The sequence below is a fragment of the Drosophila hydei genome, unplaced genomic scaffold (genome assembly GCF_003285905.1).
Source record: "Drosophila hydei strain 15085-1641.00,03,60 unplaced genomic scaffold, DhydRS2 tig00000063-arrow-pilon, whole genome shotgun sequence".
NCBI classification, from domain to species: Eukaryota; Metazoa; Arthropoda; class Insecta; order Diptera; family Drosophilidae; genus Drosophila; species Drosophila hydei.
Genome location: NW_022045657.1, coordinates 6877213 through 6895714, shown reverse-complemented (window position 1 = coordinate 6895714; position 18502 = coordinate 6877213). Strand labels below are relative to the sequence as shown.

The following is an 18502-nucleotide window of genomic DNA, read 5'->3' as shown; positions in this document are numbered from 1 at the left end:
ATAATAAATGTTACTGCTAGTGCTGCAATTCAATTTAATTTAAACCTCAATATATTTTATAAAAACAAGATAAACATTTAAACATTTAATGCAGCTAACACGTTATATTAATGTTATTCACAACGTAAAATAAGAAATGCGCTATTATGAATTGCATACCAAGCGTAGTAGATCCCTTGCCACACTGATTGGCCAATCTTTTGTACACTTTTACAACACTAAATAAAATTCGACAAAAAAACCAACAAGTAAATCACCAAACAGGCCAGGCGGCATTTATAATTTGTTAAATTTGTAAATATAATTAAGAAAACGTAAAGCATTCTTATGAGTATGGCTGACGGCGACAATGCAATCCCGGTGAGTGGGGAAGCTAAGCCAACAGCCGGCATGCAGATAATACCAGGAGAGCTGGTGGCTTCAATCGAAGAAATCGTTATGATTGATCCCGAATGCTACGAACTGGATCTGAATCATCGTCGCATCGATAAGCTCGAGAATTTCGAACCGTTGAAACAGATCGAACGATTGTATCTGCGATGGAACCTGATCAAAAAGATTGAAAACCTCGATATGCTAAAAACTCTTGTGGAACTGGAACTGTATGACAACCAGATTACAAAAATTGAGAATCTAGACAAGCTAGTTAACCTAGAAATACTGGATCTCAGCTTCAACCGTCTGACCAAAATCGAGAACTTGGACAAGCTGCTCAAACTTGAAAAACTCTACTTTGTGGCCAACAAACTAACTGTCATCGAGAATGTCGGTATGTTAACTAATCTAACTATGCTGGAGCTGGGCGACAACAAGCTGAAGAAAATTGAGAACATTGAGACATTGGTAAATCTTCGTCAGCTGTTTCTAGGCAAGAATAAAATAGGGAAAATTGAAAATCTCGACACGCTAGTCAACCTGGAGATACTGAGTCTGCAGGCGAATCGTATTATTAAGATTGAGAACCTGGATAAGCTGGTCAATCTGAAGGAGCTTTACATATCAGAGAACGGCATTGAAACTATTGAGAATCTGTCCGAGAACAAGAACCTGGACACGCTAGATTTGGCCAAAAACAGATTGAAGGTCATTGGCAACTTGGAAGCGCTCGAACAACTCGAAGAGATCTGGTTAAACGACAATGGCATCGACAACTGGAAAAATCTCGAGGTGCTCAAGATAAACAAATCCTTGCAGACCATCTACTTGGAGCACAATCCCGTGGCAACAGATGTACGCTATCGCTCCAAGTTGCGCGACATTCTTCCCCAGTTACAGAAAATAGATGCCACCCTCTGCGTGTTGCCAGGCACACATGCGTAATGTTCTGGAACATGAGAAATATCGAATCTAATGGTTATATTAAACAAACAAATTAAATTAATACCTAAAATATATATTCAAAATTGTAAACATTTTTGTTTTCTTTTCGAGCGACTGATGCAATTCATAGAAAACAAAGTCGTGCACAGTGTACTCTTTTATACAAATATATTCACTTTTTAACCACTTTTGTCAATATTTTGCTAAGCCTTATCACAAGCAAAGTCCGATAGATAAAGAGAATGAGTGAGAAAGAGGAAGCTCGTTGATTATATACATTTGCTTATCATTATATACATTGCTTTCTTGGATGGTAGACAAAAGACTTATGCGCTTTACATATAGAGCTGCGTTAATCCATGCTTAAATTTGAATTGCATAATAGTCCGAGGCGCTGACCTGATGTGGTCCGCCATAGAAATCCAGCACGAATATATTCTTTATGTCCAGTTCGCATAGGTAGAAATTATGTTCTATAAAAAAGATATTTAAAAATCGATACTTAATTTTCATTCAAGTCCTCGATGCATACCTTTTATCCAGTTAACCGCTGCCGGATGACGATTAATGAATATATTAAGGGCAGGTTTGTAGCTAGGTTCATTCTGTGGGAGCTGTTAGATCGGATATATATGAATTTTGTTGTACTTTCAAGCAATTGCCTGCTCATCGTTACAGACCTTTTTAACCTGACCGCTGATTATAACACGCGCACAGGTAGGCTCCATTGGATCCTTGTTGGCGTTTTTGCAGTGCAGCGTCTGCTCATCCGTAAACATGAAAGTCACTTTGTTATTGCTTTGCCAGTCCGGGCCCGTGAAATCCAAATCGGTTAGCAGAAAACGAATTACACCCGAAGACTTGCCCTCCAGGCTATTGTCGTCAATAGATATGATGTTAACCATGGGATAATCTTTCACAATTTGATTCGTCGATATGCTGCCCACAGATGCCCAGTTGGCACTATGGACCAATTGACGCGCGATCTTGGCATGATTAAGTCCCAGCTGCCGTTTATACTCAGCTATAATCCGAGCATCTTGCAGTGCCGAGTACGCCTGCGTTTGGCTAAGAGCTACGCACGCAACAACTAAGAGCAGTAGCATTTGCATTTTTTCGTGAAAGCTGGAAAAGATCAGAGTTCTGTATAGAAAATGGACAACAGTTGCCTTTAATATGCGTACTGTGAAGTGTGCAAAGAAAATGCGACATTTTTAAAGGCAAGGCCTTATCAATTCAAAATGCATTATTCCATTAATGTAAATAAATATATACATACATGTATATATCTGTGAAAGCATTAATCAATAGCACCGAAAGAACAAAGACAATACAAAGACAATACACAATATCACTTTATATATTGCTCGACAATTCCACAACAATCTTACCTGCTCTTATAATTTTTAATTTCTTGAATTGTTTACTGAAGTCCTTAAGCTGCTGTTGTTCTATCTTTTAAACTGGCTATAATGTGCGTTGTTTTTTCTACGGACTGTCTAGCAGAATGATGCGACCACTTGAGCTTTGCTTATCGTAAGTTGTTAGCTTGTGAGTAAGCGAGCGAGGTAGACAAAGAAAGCGAGAGAGAGAGAGAAATAGGGAAGAAACGCGCGCTAACAGCTGTTTTGTAAGTTTGCGATTGAGAGTCCGACTTCTTGTTCCAATTGAGCTCAACTGCATGAGCTCTGTTCCAATACGCGCCAAAAACTAAAATTTCTTAACAGAGGACAAATGACAGCATGACGTCACTAACAGAATTGCCAGTTACCTACGTAGTGCTAACACAACTTTTTTAACAGTGATCGTACACACACGTACTTCACACCAATACAGCTGCGTAGACAACACTCAAAGCAAAATCGTAAATATTAAGCTGAACGTCTCTGGGGTTTAACATTGAATTTTAACATTATGTTTATTTCTCAAATATGTTTTGTATGTTTAGGAATATCTTTACATTTTGACTTTATCGAATCCATCGCTCCAGTCTAACATACATATATATATATATTGACGTACTTGTACTAACATTTTAATTTAATTTTAATTTAATTTTTTGCTCAAATTTATGTTAGTTTGTTTCCTCATTTCTAAATTCAATATTATTTTTATGTTTTATGTGTGTGCTTCAGGTGTGCGAACAATTTTTAACATTTATAAACTATTTTGTTACGTTTCCATTTCTCTTATTTACTTTTGTTTTGTACCGTTTGAATCTTATGTTTTTCGTACTTTGTTTTCTATCTGGGTTAAGCGTTTTGTAATTAAATTACAATTTTATGAATATATCTTATATATGAGATAAAACATATATGTATATGTATGAATGTATGTATGTAGGTATGTATAGCATTCAAGTGTTTCTAAAAAATAGTCGTATATGTATGTCTGTATGTAAAATATGTATGTAAAAGTATAGCTATAGCCCATAACATGATTTATGCACATAGTCATAGTTAAAGTTAGTTTCGTTGATTCAGATGTACTTTGTATTCAAAATGATTTTAAAGCCCATTTGCGTTGCGACAGAAAGCAGCTCAGTTTATGCACGTGTATACATACATATATGTTGTCTTTTTGTTTATTTAAAAAGGAAAACCCCAACTTCTAGTTTTCGTCCTAGCCACGTAAACAGTGCCCAATGGAGTTTGAGCTGTTTCGACATAATATTCATTGACTGTGACACACTTTCACAAATATACAGCTCAACGGAATTGGATTGCCTCAGTTTATACTTCTCGAAATGTCTCCGTGTTGCATCAAAAGAGATTTTTCAAAAAACCCTTATACGATATCTTAAGTTAATACTGGGTTTCGGTTTCTTGCAAATTTGTAATTTGTCAAAGATATCTTCTGAGACAGAGGGTAAATTGGCGCTGCTCGTATATTCAATTTTCGATCTTTCAGAAAGAAATAACTTTGCTTTCCTAATATTGGTTGTGACTGGGAGTTGCAGTTTAAATGTACTCGAAAAACTTTTTGGGGCTATACTTTAAAAACTTTCAGAAAAGCATATTCTGATTTTTGATTACCAAATTCTGTTGGCCTGTGCTTTGTAGAAAGTCAGAATGTCTCCAGTTAAATTTTTATCTTTACATATATATATGCATATCGACTTATATAGTTTGCTTATCAAATAGGTGGCATTATACTCTTGCAAGTATGTGTTTTTTCTTTGTTTGCCATACAAAAATTGTATGTCATTATTATTTTGGTAACAAAAATGTACGAAATCAAATTTAACAATTATTTTTTTTATACACGCACACACATTGACATGTTTTTTTCTGTTTTTTCTTTTTGCTTTGTTTATTATTTAACATTCAAGTGTTTAAAATACTTTTAATGCATGTGCTTTTATATATACTTAGATGATGCGCTACAAGCAAATCCACAAATATATACATATACATATATATATGTATATATATATATATACATATACATATAGAGGTGCACCATATCTGTATAGTCTTGCTTGAAGCGCTCAAAAAAACTTTTGATTTTAATCAAATTATTAATACTTTTAATTTTGCTTTATACTCGTGTACAAAGTACTTTAATAGTTATATACATATATATATATATATATATATATATATATATATATATATATATATATATTCTTTTTTTGTTTTAATTAATTTCTTTCATTTTTCTCAAACAATTCCATGGCGCTTGCGTATTTTGTATGTTTTTGAACATTCGATTTAGCTTTCCTCTATGACAGTTAGTTTCCTTAATGTTTTTAAACGAGTATCGAACCAAACGAACATGAAATGATATAATCCTTTAACTAACTTAAATTAGATTTAGTTTCGTTTTTTTGTGAGTTTTTATGACTAGCTTGGAAGCATACAACTAAAACCTAAATGTTGAGGACCAAGTCAGATTTCGAAAGTTAACTTAAGAGTTAAACATAAGGTAAAAGCAAATCGGGGCAGTTTTACAATACGCGGGACGTTGGTATAACAATTTTTAAAGCTATCATTTGCCAGGCAACGCACTCCAGTCGGGGGTTATCTTTAATTTAATTTATTTTTTTTTGCCGGGAAGAGGTATGGCCCACAGGCATGAACAGGGTTGGGGTAACATAGATTGCTAAACTTAGCAAAGCTCGCACCGTTAGCGCCGTTCATTGGATCGCTCATTGGATCGACCTGCCTGCTTAGCCTGCGTCTGTTGCTCCGTCTGCAGTTCGTACTGATAATAACAGTCGCTGCCTACGTAGACGGTGCGCCAGACGCCGTCCACATCTCACATTTGCCGATAGGGCGAGTGCATCTTGAGCCATTGCAGCACAAGCGATGGGCCGCCAGCTTGGATCTCGGGTGGAATAGTGCCTAACGGGCATTTGTCAATGTTCAAATACTTCAGATTTTGACACAGCGCCAATTCGAATGGTAGCTTCTCCAAGCCTGGATTTTGATTGATATAGAGGTTCTCCAGGCTCTCCAGTGAACCAATCTCTTCGGGCAAAAATTGTAGATTGTTTTCGCTAACAGAAAGATGCGTTAGATTGCTCAAATGGCCAATGCTACGCGGCAGCATGGTTATCTGATTAGTTTGCAATATCAGCCGCTGCAGCTCATGCAGCAGACCGATCTCGTGTGGTAACACTTCGATGCGGTTCTCCTCCAGATCTAGAATGCGTAATTTGCGCAAGTTGCCAATCGTATTTGGTATCTTCTTGAGCATGTTGTTGGACAGTATGAGTATTTCCAAATTCTGCAGATTCATGATATCATCGGGCAGCTTCTGCAAAGCATTGGTGGCCAAGTTCAGCTCGACCATGTTTACCCAGGTGCCCACATCCAGCGGCAAAGCAGTTAGCATGTTCTCCTTCATGTTCAGCTTTGTCAGCCCCTGGGCTCGCGAGAATATACCATACGGTATCTTGTCAATACGATTGTGCTCCAGATTGATGCTATAGACATTGGTAAACTGCGCCGGCCCACCAGTTGGATAGCTGGTGAACTGATTACGCGACAAAGTGATTGTGGTCAACGCGCTTAAACTAGCAAGCATGCCGTCTGGCAGCAGTGTGATGCCGTTGCCCTCTACGTTAAACTCATCCATGCTCTTGCAGTTCTTCAACGAAACGGGCACGCAGTTTAGTCGATTGTAGCGCAAGCCCAGACGCACTAGAGACTTTAGATTTCCAATGCTGTCCGGTATGTCCAGTAGCTCGTTGTGCTGCAAGTCGAGCGCATTTAGGTTCACACAGTTGCCTATGTCGTCCGGCAAGTGCTCCAAATGATTGTGCGACACATCCAGCGTTGTCAAATTCACCAGCGACCCGATCGCGCTGCCCAGTTCCTTGATTTTGTTCTCGCGCAGACTGAGCATGGTGAGGTTGACCAGCTGGCGCAGATCATCTGCCACGGCAGTGATTCGATTGAAGCGCAGATAAAGGGTTGTCAAAGAGCGCAGCTGATAAATAACTGGCGGTATTTCTGCCAGCTTGTTGTGGCGTAAGTCTAGCACCTTGAGCTGTGTACAATGCCTTAAAGAGTCAGGCAGTGATGTCAAGGAGTTCTCGTTCAAGGCCAGATTACGCAAATTAACTAAGCATCCAATTTCCGTAGGCAGTTGTCCAATTTTGTTGCTGTACAGATAGAGTTCGGTGAGATGGACGCACTCCCTGACCGTAGGTGGAAGGACAGTTATTGACGATTTGCTCAAGTCCAAGAGCTTGATGCCTAACGGAAAATTAATAAAGATCAGAACTCGATTCCGTACAGCAGTTGTCAACTTACCTTCGTCGCGGCAACGCTGCAATGCCTTGATAACATCTTGATCCGCTTGAATATTTTTCACAATCTTTTTTGTGGTGGGCTTGGGCTTGTTTGATTCCGGATGCTTGACCGTCACCATTTTGGGACGCGTCTCGGGCGGCATGTTTGCGTTGTTTTCGTTATATGTCGAATTGTGTCCGTTGCTGTTTGTTGTATTGCCACCGGCACCGTTTACTGTGCTCCTATTCCTAATAGTAGGCGCTGTGTCTGCTCCGCAGCTGCTGCCGCCGCCGCCTCTATTCCCACCTCCTCTGCCGCCACCACCGCCGCCGCCAAAACAATGTGTAACCTCAGAGGGACTGCTCCCGTTATTCTCCGCGTGCCCTGTGGACGATAGCGATGTAGTCGATGCGGTTGCACCAGCCGAGGAGCACAAGTTCATAATTTTGCCCAGTCTTGCGGTCGCCGGCGACAATACGTTGCCCAGAAGTATGCCAAAGCGACAACAACAATTGCTCCAGCCGCAGCCAGTGGAACTCGTTGCTTTTCCCTGCAACGTTCAGATAAAGAGAACCAATGAGACAACCGTAAAGTGTAGAGCGTAAGCCGTTTATTGTTGCAGTTTATCAATTGTGCGTCAGACCGGGCGTATAAAAACCAATAAAAATACAAGACAGCCGTGCGTCATCGCCAATGGCTAAGCCTTCCCTTCCCCCGCTAGGCCACACCCCACACCCACCCAAGCAATTTATTACTTTTGCTTTTGTTTCTCGGTCCTTATTAACATGCGCTCCAACAAGTTGCCCATAAACTTTGCTGAAACTCTACGCACGAATCAATAATCAAGTCAACAGTCACCTCAGAAACAATTCGTTCACCTCATCCCATTTGTGCACTAATCGCTCGCTTCGAAATTCACAATTATATATATAATAATTTTAATTATATATATCATAATAATATAATTACGATATAAACGATTTTTTAATATTTACTAAATTTACTATAAATCCTTTTAATATTAATAGTAGATAATAACAACAAGTAAGAGTGACATAGTCCGGAGTACTTGACTAGGAGATACCCTGAACATCTATATGTACTGATAAGCAGTAAAACCCTCACATGAACTGTCTTGTTCCTTAGACAAAAATATATAATATGGATAATATCGTTGTTAGATAACCGATCTTCACTGGGATTTTCTATCTTAAATATGAAATATAAGCCAAAACAGGGCTATAAAATGATATATTTGTAATCACCGTTTTCTTTTATATATCTGATGAATAGTTACGCACGTCTTTTACTAATAAGCTGTTCATATTACAAAAGAGAGCAGTATCTCTACATCAAAAGATAGCAAAGACTTTATTTTTATAGCAAAGACTTCAAACGTAGTTGATTATGTTTCGGGTACATTAAAGTGACTAGCTTGATAGAGGCGCCTAGGCACATCGATAAGGCTGCCTATATGAATCCGGATTCTACACTTATATATGCTTTCCTTCACTCTTGGTATATACTCAATATGTGTTTAACAAAGGGCTTTATTTATCTGGATATTTTCATTTTATTATTAGTTTAACCAGACATAATAAGTTTACAGCTCATTAATTAGGTGCATTTGTATCCCTATTGGCCTGCCCACACATCATTTATGTGCATCTACCACCAACTTCAGAAACGGGTGACATCAACGCACATGAGCGGACTGCAACCGCCCATCCGCCCACACAAATGCTGCATAAATGGCCATGTGGTTGGCTGAGTGTCAAGGTCAGAGGAGCTGACAATTCCTAGAAGACCAATGCCAAAGGTGAAGAGCGGACATAAAAACACCAACAATAACGAGTGCGATGGCAAGAGAAACCACAAATTACCGTTATATGGTATCACGCATGACCACCAACACACTCACACGCACACGCACATTCACACACACACAAGCAGGCGTATGCAAAGAGGGACCGGCCGCAAAGCCCGCACAGCTCTGTGCATTATTCGAATTTGAACCTATCAAATTTCGCATAAATCATAACCGGGTACATAAGCCTGTGTATAAATTCGTATCTGTACATGCGTATGTAAAGCAGGTCAGAATATTTTACTTAAATATTATATAGCTAGCGAACATTGCGGAATTTTTTCGCAACTTATTTGATAACGAGCTAAACATAACAAAAGGCTGGGTAAGCTTCTCAGTATGATTCTGCGGCTGCTTCTGATTCATGACAAATTGCTATTGCTTCTTCAATCTTCTCTGATAATTATGGGGCATTGTGCGCTATTCCTTCTTTATACTAAGCAGTCTTCTTCATATTGTTGTTGTCTTATCGTCGCATAAATTTCGCAGCGTAGCTCTGCGCTGTTGTTGTGGGTGGCGGAAACGAAACGAAGCAACTGCACAATAGTGATGCGTAATATATGTATGTATGATTACCTGTGACTTCTGGGTGAATGGTTCATTGGCTGCACATACATACATCTGCACTAAAGACATAAAACACCTGATAGCAAGTCGATGGCAACAAGTTACTGCTTAGTTCTTATCTTGCGATAGCATATCTACCTACAGTGTTATCAGAGATATTTATATATTCATATGATATTCACATACACTGCCCGCGAAATCACAGTACAATCAAAATCACTTAAATTGCTCATCTCTAACAAACAATTCCTATACAAACACACTTCCACGCATACATGCACACACACACACTCACAGGTCATCCGCAACACTAACACTTACGGTTTCTAGTTAACAGCCATTTATAATATTTTAAATTAACTTGCTTAACTTTTGTTTTTTTTTTTTTGCCCACTAGCACAAATCAGAATTGCGGCAGCGACCAAAGAACAACGCAAATGAGCAACGAATGTTTTTTCATATGTGGCCACTCAAAAACATGAAACATTTGCTAAAATGTTATTAACAGCGCGCGAACAGTTGCTCCTAGTAAAAATTCCGTTACTTGAGGTTCACTATGCCCGCAATTAAAAAAATTTTTAATGGGTATATGTTAAGTAAGTAGGATGATAAACCAAGATATATATTCATTAATATGGAATGTTACACAATTGTTAATTAAGATAAATAATAAAAATACTTTTACAGAAATATAACAGATCAGCTGTTACTTAACAAGTACGATTATTTTTCCACAAAAAAAAAATTGCATCAGGGAGCCGAGAATGAGTCGATAAAAAGTTTTCTTAACAGCGATACAAATTAAAAAGCCTACAAATGAGCGTGCTATATGATATGAAACATAGATGGCGCTGTCCATATTTTAATGTGCCAGACTTAACGCGACTTTATTTAACTAAAATAATTTAACAAAAACTTATATTCAAAAAATAGATTGAAAGGAGTTTACAAATTCAAGCATTGAACTTAAAAGATATTGAGTTCGAGCATAGTGTAAAAGATATGATATGGTTCATTAACTTAAAGAATATATGATTTATGAGATATGAAATTCGAATTTTGCACTTTGTCGCGCCAACATGGACATAATTGGAATTGCGCAGTTTAAATTACGACCTAGAACTTGTGGGAGGCCAACTGCAGTGCACTCTCCCACTTGGCGGCATTTAAATCTCTCGTGGTCGAGGTCTAGGTCATTGAAGTGTGGCTATTGTTATCCAGTGGCAGGGTCGCACTCTCACATTTACATACACGTTAGACACACACGGACACGGGCAGTCACACACACACGCATTCCCATACATTGTTTGTTTGCACATATTCGCATGCTGGCATGTGTGTATTGGTACATACATGAGCACACATGCACACACATATACATAAATGCTCCTATATAAACTCCACCAACACATGCATATTGCATGTACGTATGCATGACACTGTGTGCAGACATGTTTGCATAGTTCAAACTGCAACAATGGGGCTGAAATGTATGCTTCGAAATGTGGCCAGCGGCCATCCACACTCATACAGCCGCAACAATTGAATGAGTGTCATTATTATGTTATAATTGATGCGCAATTTGTTTGGCTTTGAAAGCGAAACCAAACAGCATTGAAATGGTTAAATGTCAAATCAATTAGTAATTGGGCAACTAACCTGTTATTAAATCGCCACGCGATTGGCTGTAAAATCTTTGGAGCCTTCACAGAGCGTCTTCGATTGTGAGTGTGTACATATGTGTGGCTGTGTGTGCGTGTGTGTGTGTTGGTGTTGCAGGCTCTATTGCTGCCTGCCTAAAGTGAGTTTTCCTGTCGTTGTCTGCGATTCGTATTATGTACACTTATTTGTTTGTCCTTACGCTATGGTGCTTATGTTAATATAAGAGGATATTTTACTGAATAGTCGCGTTCAACGTGTTTTTGTATAAATTTAGATCACGAAAAAAGATTAGCACAATTGTATACGTATGTGTTTAAAACAGGTCAAAGTTGCGCTTTTAAATTAAATTAAAATTTACGCTTTTCGTAGTTGTGGCGTGACGAGACAACAGTTTAGCCAGAGAGAAAGTTACACATAAAACAGCAGCAACAGCAGTGGTAGGATATATGTATATCCTGGCGGCTGCCATGCCGCAGCCACTTTGAAAAATATATTGCAACGCATGCGCGCTGCACGGTGGCGCCATCTAGCGACAATGACGCTGTGGCCTCTTGCCGTAGTTCCCGCAGTCGCCGCTAAAGCTCCAATTTTTGAAGGTCTTCATTGCTTATGAACTCGCAGGCTCTTTGAGATATTATTCGATAATCTGAAAGAGAGAGAAGAGCTTCTTAGTGTTTGTCACTCACAACTTCGGCACGAGCATCCACTTACCCTTCTGATATTTGCAGTTATACATGCGCATCACACAACTGCTGGCAAATGTTCGCAGGCAGCCTTCATGCAGAGCACACACCACGCGGTATCCTGTGGGGCAAACGTCGTGGCACTTGTTAGGCCCTAAGGAGAATTTGTAAATTATTTTCACAAATTTAATATTATTTCCGACAAAAAACTGACGCACCTTGCAAAGCGAACAGCTGTCCATAGACAATGCCAATTGAAGCTAGCAATAAACCCAAAATAAGCTTATAGCCAGGAGCTAGTCCGGTTTTCATTGTGACTTGTTTCTTGTGTGCAATTTTTGTAATGACATTAAAACTCAATATTAATTCGATTTTTCATTTATTTTTGCTGTGTTTATTTGTTTTCAAAAATTATGTCAATATTTTTATAAAATTTATAAAAATACTCAACAGTTGTTGGGGTCAATAGCAAAAGATCGCTACGCACTTCGCCACATGTGAGATATGTATGGCTTTCTGATGAAATTTCATATTAAAGTTCCGGTACTTTGGTTCACTTCAATTTCAGCTTAGTTATTCTGGGCACTCGCCCTCAGTGGGCTCGCCGATATACGCTGCAAAGGTAATATCATGTCATACCTAGTCCTGGTATATCAAGCATAATTATGTGATATTTGCATACCTATTCCGTTTTCGCAGGCATATTGCGCCAGCAGACAGCCATTGATGAAAGTCTTGTACTTCCATACATTGGTGCCATCTTTGTTAGTTTCCGCGAATGAGGCACAAACTCCACTGCCGCCGAAGGGGCAGATCTGGATGCAACGCTTCTTGCAGGCCTCCGCAGTTGTGCTCACCATTTCTAGTGGTAGAAAGAGGTTGTCAAATAGCTATATTTCCAGAAATGCATATGCAACTAACTCGGCTTGCAGCTGTTCACCCGATTGCAGTTCTCCGATCCGAAAAGGCAGCCATTTTGAAAGACTCGGCAAGTGCCATCGACAATGCTCCACACCAGATCCTTATGATAGGGCGAACATCGAGCGTACACGTTGCATTTCCGAGGACAGTTCCGCGTCTGGGCCGAGCTCAGGCAGACCAATACGGCGCACAGTGCGACAGAGACCGACAGTTTACTCATGTTGCAGTTGGGGAACTAAAAGTTTGAGTCATCTAAGCCCCCATTTATACCGATTTGTTTTTCAGCTGTTATCAATTGCTTTGTTTAATTAATAACAGTACTCATGATATGTGCTTTTATTATTTTATACATTTTTGTATTTCATTTCAGTTGTGCAAATTGCAATACACGTACGTGTACAAAGCTAAGTACATAAGCAAAAGGCACAACAAGAATTCAGAATTCCATTTAGTAATAGTACACAAAGTAAATGTACCAAATCTTATAATATTTATATAAAAGTAGCAGCTGTTCTTGTTTATTTTTTAAGATACTCAAAACTAAATAGTCAATATTTGATTATTATCCAGATCAGTTAGTATACATATAAGCAACCTAACCTATGCTTGATCTTTGGAAAAAATAAAAATAATATATATATAAAATATGTACAAATAAGAATATTGTCGGCTACTAGCGACTGCTTAATACTCATTCACGGTTCAAAAGATTTTAAGTTCTACCAAAATTTCTATGTCTTTAATGGGCGTAGATATATTCAGTAAATATATTCAGTAAATACCGTATAACTTATATAATTGATCGCTGGTTAAGTCAGGAGTGATTCACTTGCATATCTCAAGCTAGATTGATTTGTTTTTTGCCCATCCCAAATCTCGCATTTCCGTTGATAATACAATACAAAAAAATATATTTTAAATCAATTTTATACAATTTATTTATATATTAATATTCATTTTTACCCCCTTCTTTCTTTAAGACTAGGGTACACTTGAGTCTATATTCCAAGGCAACACTGAAAAGGACAAGCTAATATACTCTTTTACCTCCATGAACGAATACAAAAATGAATTTCCATCAAATGTCAGATTAATTATTTTTAATTATTAATAATTAATTCGTTTAGTAGGACCTCTTTTTATTAGCACTCAAAAATGTGTGTTTAATCGTGTTTCGCAAAATTCATTTCAATTATCTTTTTGCACTTCAATTTATGAAGTCACGAGGTACAAACAGCAACAGATGAATCATCACAACTGCCCCAACACAAAGTTCAATAACAGTCTTACAGGCATTTTTGAATTCATTTTTAAATAATTTGCCATGAAATTTTAATTTACCACATATTATTTTAATGGCCAAAACACCAGGCGCCTGGTTTTCGGTTTACACATCACGCTACAACGACTGGACCGGACTGGAGTTGCTTTTTAAAGTCAGACACGTGGAGATGTTGTTATGCGTGTTGTATACCCTGAACCGGGTATATCGTTATCATACTTATGTATATATATATAGATGTATATACGAGTAGATTAAATATGTTTTAAATCCTCGAAAACTTTTAACATTCCCATGAAATCGATATTAACATTTAGTTTATATCGCACTCTTTAAGATCGGATATCACAAACCATATTTGATTGGTTATACAATAATAAAGCTTGGAATATTTTATTATAAATTATTATAAATTAAGAAATGGAATCGTAAGAACTGCTCATCATTCAAAAACATGCGCAAATGGGCAATATTAATCCTTTAACTGAGAAAGATATGGCATTAACTGAATTGCATTGCCTGATCAGGCATGTATGTATAATGATTGTTCAATCTCAAGAGAGGTTCCATACTAACATAACTCCTAGCTATAAAACTGTAACCGCTTTGCCACGAGCCCAAAGATAACATCGTTAATCACTGATTTGACACGCTCCCAACATCTTATTATGACAGATTCAATGAGTATATGCTTCAAATTTGAAGTAAGACAGGTGGAAGACAGATATTGCACAGAATATACTCTATTCCCACCGTGAACGTGGCTTAGGGTATCATCTGGTCGGAAACTTACGTCTCTTATTTGTTAACTTTGTTTCTTTCGTCTCTTTTGAAATCGAAATCTTTCATTTGGCCATAAATTGAATACGCTTGAAGCACTTGACTGTCTAAAGTTAAGCTAATGAATCGCTTTTACAATTTATAATAAAGTCATATTAAATAAAGAAGAGTTGCACTTATCTACTTATGATTTATGGCAATATGTGCCAAACGCTTTATTGCGGTTTCAGAACTGCGTTTATCTGGGCTTGGGTATTACATAGTTAGTCTTGACCTGTGCAGGTCGACGCACAAAGACTACTTTCATATGATGTTCTGTGCTTCGATTTAAGCGTGGGTAAAATCTTTTATGCTGTTCCTTCCGCTGTTGCATTGATTTTTGCTTGTATTTAGTATATCATCAGTCATCATTCACATTACGATTGATATTAACGAATGTTCAGATTGTATGAGTTGGGTGTTATGGTGCACAGGACTGGGAACATGGTGGCTTGGTTGGCTTCGGAGTCGTGTTTGGTTTGCAAGTCGTGGTTGGCTTGCAAGTCGTGGTTGGTTTGCAAGTCGTGGTTGTTTTGCATGGCTTGGTTGGCTTCGGAGTCGTGGTTGTTTTGCATGGCTTGGTTGGCTTCGGAGTCGTGTTTGGTTTGCAGGTCGTGGTTGGCTTGCAAGTCGTGGTTGGCTTGCATGTCGTGGTTGGCTTGCAAGTCGTGGTTGGCTTGCAAGTCGTGGTTGGCTTGCAAGTCGTGGTTGGCCTTGGTGTCCTAGTTGGTTTGCAAGAAGTAGTTGGCCTGGGTGTCCTAGTTGGTTTGCAAGACGTGGTTGGCCTGGGTGTCCTAGTTGGCTTGCAGGTCGTGGTTGGCTTGGGTTTATTACAATTACTGGGGCACACGAAATTATTCAAACAACAAGGATTTCTATGATAATGCACTCTAATGCCAAATCCGCCCATAGACACATGCTCGCGTATGTAATAGCTGCCAGACAGCTCTACAAGCAACAAGACGGTCCATATCCACCTGTCACGCATAGCTAGAGCGGCGAACTGAACAATTGTCGACCTATTGCCATACTCAATTGGTTTGTAGCGAATCGATTCGTGGCACAAAATGAATTTCATAATTCTGTTAGCTCAAACAAATGTGTTACTTAAGTCCAGCCATGATTGATGATCACGTTCTAACGCGAGTCATTCAATAGTTCGCTTTAAGTTCACACTAGTCTGATTATCGTGTAAGTCAGGTGTAATATGTACCTGGAAATGATTGTTCGCAGAAATCATAGTGTATTTGTTTATCTGATGTTGACAATATACGAATTGGGACTTCACTTTTTATTATTTTTAATTCACATTTGCTCAGAAAGCAATTGTTTTGCTTTCTTCTCAGAGGTTCTCAGAGAGAGAACCAGTTTCGCCAAATGCCAAGCAGCCGCTATAAAAGCTTGTGGATGATATGAATGCCAAATATTCTGTTTTAATTTTCTCATCACAATGAAGTTCTGTTTGGCATTAATCAGTTTGCTGCTTTGCTGTGCACAAATCTTGGCCATCTATGAATGTCCTTCAATATGTCCTGCGGTGTTCAGTCCTGTCTGTGGCGAGGCTAATATCAAAGGAAGACTGGTGCGATGCCAGTTCTCAAACAGTTGTCGGCTGGGTGTTAGTGCCTGCAAATATGGAATTAGTAAGTCAATTGTATATTTATTGTATATAGTATAATGGAACGATGCTAAGACTGTACATTAGACAGTTTTGCAGTCCGTCCGTTCGCATGAATAATATAAATATAGTTGGACACACTTCATAATATAAATATAGTTGGACACACACACACAAATAATTCTATATTGTTTTCAGGTTTGCTTGCAGTTTTTCTCAAATAAATTAATATACTTTATTTTCTTTACAGACTGGCGCGAAACCTCGAATTGTAGTGGACTTTCACCATATTGTAGGGCCCTGGCGAACTAGATTTGATTATACAATTTAATAATGATGTATTACATTTATTTTTGATGAACGATTATTATGCTTACATCGAGTCGTAAAATACAAATGCTAAGAACCTGCAACCTTGCTTCAAATTATCTGATTAGAAAATGGGAATATTCAGATTTCAATTTCTAGACTTATTTCTTCTGCAAAAGCTTGTCCCGTTATTTCCCTCAATACTTTACAGCTAATAAATATAATATTTTTTATATAATAATGGGCTTATTACAACCAACAGATGTAAGGCAACAAGCAACAGCCCCAGCTGGAAGCCTCAGTTCTCTGATAAACTCCATCGAAGATGTTACAAACGCGGCTAATGATTCTTTCCGTACTGCATTTATATGTCTGTCCATTGGCCAAGTCACTGATGCTCCGAGTGCCCTTGGAAGTGCAGTCTAAGCCTTTGGCTAGTCAGCAATTTCATAGCTTTCTCGCGACTGAGACGCTGAAGTTAACGCTGGATAATAAAATGAATATGGAGTATTACGGACGCATAAGCATGGGCACGCCGCCGCAATTGTTCAGGGTGATCTTTGACACCGGCTCGGCCAACACGTGGCTGCCTTCCAGCAATTGCCCTGTGAGCAATGCCGCCTGCCAGCTGCACAGTCGGTACAAGGCGCACAAGTCGAAGAGCTATGTGCAAAATGGTCACAACTTTTCGCTGGCCTATGGCAATGGCCATGTGAGCGGTTATCTGTCGCAGGACACGATACGCATAGCTGATGCAGTTGTGCCCGGCCTGACCTTCGGAGAGACGTTGTCCCATTATCAGCCAGCCTTCATCACGACGACCTTTGACGGCATTGTGGGCCTGGGCTTCAGCCAAATTGGCTGGCGTAATACGACTCCCTTCCTTGAGCTGTTCTGCCAGCAGCATCTGTTCCAGCAGTGCCTGTTCTCAGTCTATCTGCGACGCATGCCTGGCGAGTTGTATGGCGGCGAAATCACATTCGGTGGCATAGACGAATCCCGCTATACGGGCGACGTGCACTATGTGCCACTGTCCAGGGTCGGCTACTGGCAATTCGAGATGTCTAGCGTGTCTGTAGGTAATAGGCAAATTGCTAAGAAGATTGAAGTTATTTTGGACACGGGCACTTCACTTATTCTGATGCCCATTGACATCTTTGACGAGTTGCAGACAGCGATGGGGGCCCTAATTGAAAATGGAACGAGTGGAATTAGCTGTCAGGGCGAGAATCTGCAAGATATTCACTTCCATATCGGGGAGAAGAAGTTTACTTTCACCCCCGCAGACTATGTGGTTAAACTAGAAACTTCTAATACAACGATCTGTGTAGGTGGATTTTTACCAATTTACGAGAGCTTCTGGGTGCTGGGAGATATATTCTTGACGCGCATTTATACCGTCTATGATGCGGACGCTAAACGTGTAGGATTAGCCGATGCAGTCTCAAACGAGAATTAGCATAAGAATTAAAAGAAAGCTTAAAATATTCATAGGGAAACATTTGGTATAACATATTAATATTATTATACATATGCAAACAGAGACCGAATCTTAATTTCTACTATATATATATATATGTATATATATGTATATATATATATATATATATATATATATATATATATATGTTAATGAGATATGATTTCGTTTGCAGCTGGGGATTTACTTAATAGAAGTTTAAATTAGAAACGTATCCAATTAGTGTACGGAAT

At 38.8% G+C, this 18502-nt stretch overlaps 8 protein-coding genes across 9 annotated transcripts; 3 read left to right on the top strand and 5 right to left on the bottom strand.

Annotated features, from left to right (window-relative positions):
• Positions 1–26: 26 nt before the first annotated feature.
• On the top strand, positions 27–1405 carry LOC111601394 (protein phosphatase 1 regulatory subunit 7). The gene has a single exon (XM_023317937.1). It carries the CDS (start codon positions 328–330, stop codon positions 1318–1320), a length of 993 nt encoding a protein of 330 aa, XP_023173705.1. The 5' UTR covers positions 27–327; the 3' UTR covers positions 1321–1405.
• Positions 1406–1510: 105 nt separating this feature from the next.
• On the bottom strand, positions 1511–3012 carry LOC111601395 (protein CREG1). Of its 2 annotated transcripts, XM_023317939.2 has the most exons (4): positions 2712–3012; positions 2001–2445; positions 1853–1934; positions 1511–1793 (listed from the first exon to the last, which is right to left on the bottom strand). In XM_023317939.2, exons 2-4 carry the CDS (start codon positions 2430–2432, stop codon positions 1684–1686), a joined length of 624 nt encoding a protein of 207 aa, XP_023173707.1. In that variant the 5' UTR covers positions 2433–2445; positions 2712–3012; the 3' UTR covers positions 1511–1683. The 2 variants fall into 2 exon arrangements, with proteins under 2 accessions (XP_023173707.1, XP_023173706.1); XM_023317938.1 differs by lacking the exon at positions 2712–3012 and having other exon boundaries at positions 2001–2517.
• Positions 3013–4969: 1957 nt separating this feature from the next.
• On the bottom strand, positions 4970–9967 carry LOC111601438 (leucine-rich repeat protein soc-2 homolog). The gene is made up of 3 exons (XM_023318014.2): positions 9817–9967; positions 7083–7611; positions 4970–7025 (listed from the first exon to the last, which is right to left on the bottom strand). The coding sequence occupies exons 2-3, from the start codon at positions 7501–7503 to the stop codon at positions 5581–5583; spliced, it is 1866 nt and encodes a 621-aa protein (XP_023173782.1). The 5' UTR covers positions 7504–7611; positions 9817–9967; the 3' UTR covers positions 4970–5580.
• A 531-nt stretch (positions 9968–10498) lies between these two features.
• On the bottom strand, positions 10499–12162 carry LOC111601440. The gene is made up of 4 exons (XM_023318016.1): positions 12059–12162; positions 11869–11994; positions 11155–11803; positions 10499–11085 (listed from the first exon to the last, which is right to left on the bottom strand). Exons 1-3 carry the CDS (start codon positions 12150–12152, stop codon positions 11733–11735), a joined length of 291 nt encoding a protein of 96 aa, XP_023173784.1. The 5' UTR covers positions 12153–12162; the 3' UTR covers positions 10499–11085; positions 11155–11732.
• A 210-nt stretch (positions 12163–12372) lies between these two features.
• Positions 12373–13016, bottom strand: LOC111601439. Its single transcript, XM_023318015.2, has 3 exons — positions 12762–13016; positions 12523–12702; positions 12373–12454 (listed from the first exon to the last, which is right to left on the bottom strand). Exons 1-3 carry the CDS (start codon positions 12979–12981, stop codon positions 12414–12416), a joined length of 441 nt encoding a protein of 146 aa, XP_023173783.2. The 5' UTR covers positions 12982–13016; the 3' UTR covers positions 12373–12413.
• A 2011-nt stretch (positions 13017–15027) lies between these two features.
• Positions 15028–15870, bottom strand: LOC115482797. The gene is made up of 2 exons (XM_030222886.1): positions 15295–15870; positions 15028–15188 (listed from the first exon to the last, which is right to left on the bottom strand). Exons 1-2 carry the CDS (start codon positions 15507–15509, stop codon positions 15062–15064), a joined length of 342 nt encoding a protein of 113 aa, XP_030078746.1. The 5' UTR covers positions 15510–15870; the 3' UTR covers positions 15028–15061.
• A 411-nt stretch (positions 15871–16281) lies between these two features.
• LOC111601519 (vasotab) lies at positions 16282–16887 on the top strand. Its single transcript, XM_023318125.2, has 2 exons — positions 16282–16505; positions 16731–16887. The coding sequence occupies exons 1-2, from the start codon at positions 16313–16315 to the stop codon at positions 16790–16792; spliced, it is 255 nt and encodes an 84-aa protein (XP_023173893.1). The 5' UTR covers positions 16282–16312; the 3' UTR covers positions 16793–16887.
• A 219-nt stretch (positions 16888–17106) lies between these two features.
• LOC111601483 (aspartic proteinase) lies at positions 17107–18283 on the top strand. The gene has a single exon (XM_023318071.2). It carries the CDS (start codon positions 17115–17117, stop codon positions 18246–18248), a length of 1134 nt encoding a protein of 377 aa, XP_023173839.2. The 5' UTR covers positions 17107–17114; the 3' UTR covers positions 18249–18283.
• Positions 18284–18502: the final 219 nt, after the last annotated feature.

Excerpts from the sequence above, each read along its gene's own strand:
- LOC111601394 (XM_023317937.1), top strand. The coding sequence starts at position 328 with ATGAGTATGGCTGACGGCGACAATGCAATCCCGGTGAGTGGGGAAGCT.
- LOC111601483 (XM_023318071.2), top strand. The coding sequence starts at position 17,115 with ATGTTACAAACGCGGCTAATGATTCTTTCCGTACTGCATTTATATGTC.
- LOC115482797 (XM_030222886.1), bottom strand. The coding sequence starts at position 15,509 with ATGCAAGCCAACCACGACTTGCAAGCCAACCACGACCTGCAAACCAAA. Across the intron at positions 15,189-15,294 it reads GCCACCATGTTCCCAGTCCT|GCGGAAGGAACAGCATAAAA; the intron begins GTGCACCATAAC and ends ATCAATGCAACA.
- LOC111601440 (XM_023318016.1), bottom strand. The coding sequence starts at position 12,152 with ATGAAAACCGGACTAGCTCCTGGCTATAAGCTTATTTTGGGTTTATTG. Across the intron at positions 11,995-12,058 it reads ACAGCTGTTCGCTTTGCAAG|GGCCTAACAAGTGCCACGAC; the intron begins GTGCGTCAGTTT and ends AATTCTCCTTAG. Across the intron at positions 11,804-11,868 it reads TAACTGCAAATATCAGAAGG|ATTATCGAATAATATCTCAA; the intron begins GTAAGTGGATGC and ends TCTCTCTTTCAG.
- LOC111601438 (XM_023318014.2), bottom strand. The coding sequence starts at position 7,503 with ATGAACTTGTGCTCCTCGGCTGGTGCAACCGCATCGACTACATCGCTA. Across the intron at positions 7,026-7,082 it reads GCAGCGTTGCCGCGACGAAG|GCATCAAGCTCTTGGACTTG; the intron begins GTAAGTTGACAA and ends ATTTTCCGTTAG.
- LOC111601395 (XM_023317939.2), bottom strand. The coding sequence starts at position 2,432 with ATGCAAATGCTACTGCTCTTAGTTGTTGCGTGCGTAGCTCTTAGCCAA. Across the intron at positions 1,935-2,000 it reads TCAGCGGTCAGGTTAAAAAG|CTCCCACAGAATGAACCTAG; the intron begins GTCTGTAACGAT and ends CCGATCTAACAG. Across the intron at positions 1,794-1,852 it reads AGCGGTTAACTGGATAAAAG|AACATAATTTCTACCTATGC; the intron begins GTATGCATCGAG and ends TCTTTTTTATAG.
- LOC111601439 (XM_023318015.2), bottom strand. The coding sequence starts at position 12,981 with ATGAGTAAACTGTCGGTCTCTGTCGCACTGTGCGCCGTATTGGTCTGC. Across the intron at positions 12,703-12,761 it reads GGTGAACAGCTGCAAGCCGA|AAATGGTGAGCACAACTGCG; the intron begins GTTAGTTGCATA and ends TTCTACCACTAG. Across the intron at positions 12,455-12,522 it reads TGCCTGCGAAAACGGAATAG|CGTATATCGGCGAGCCCACT; the intron begins GTATGCAAATAT and ends TTACCTTTGCAG.
- LOC111601519 (XM_023318125.2), top strand. The coding sequence starts at position 16,313 with ATGAAGTTCTGTTTGGCATTAATCAGTTTGCTGCTTTGCTGTGCACAA. Across the intron at positions 16,506-16,730 it reads TGCCTGCAAATATGGAATTA|ACTGGCGCGAAACCTCGAAT; the intron begins GTAAGTCAATTG and ends TTTTCTTTACAG.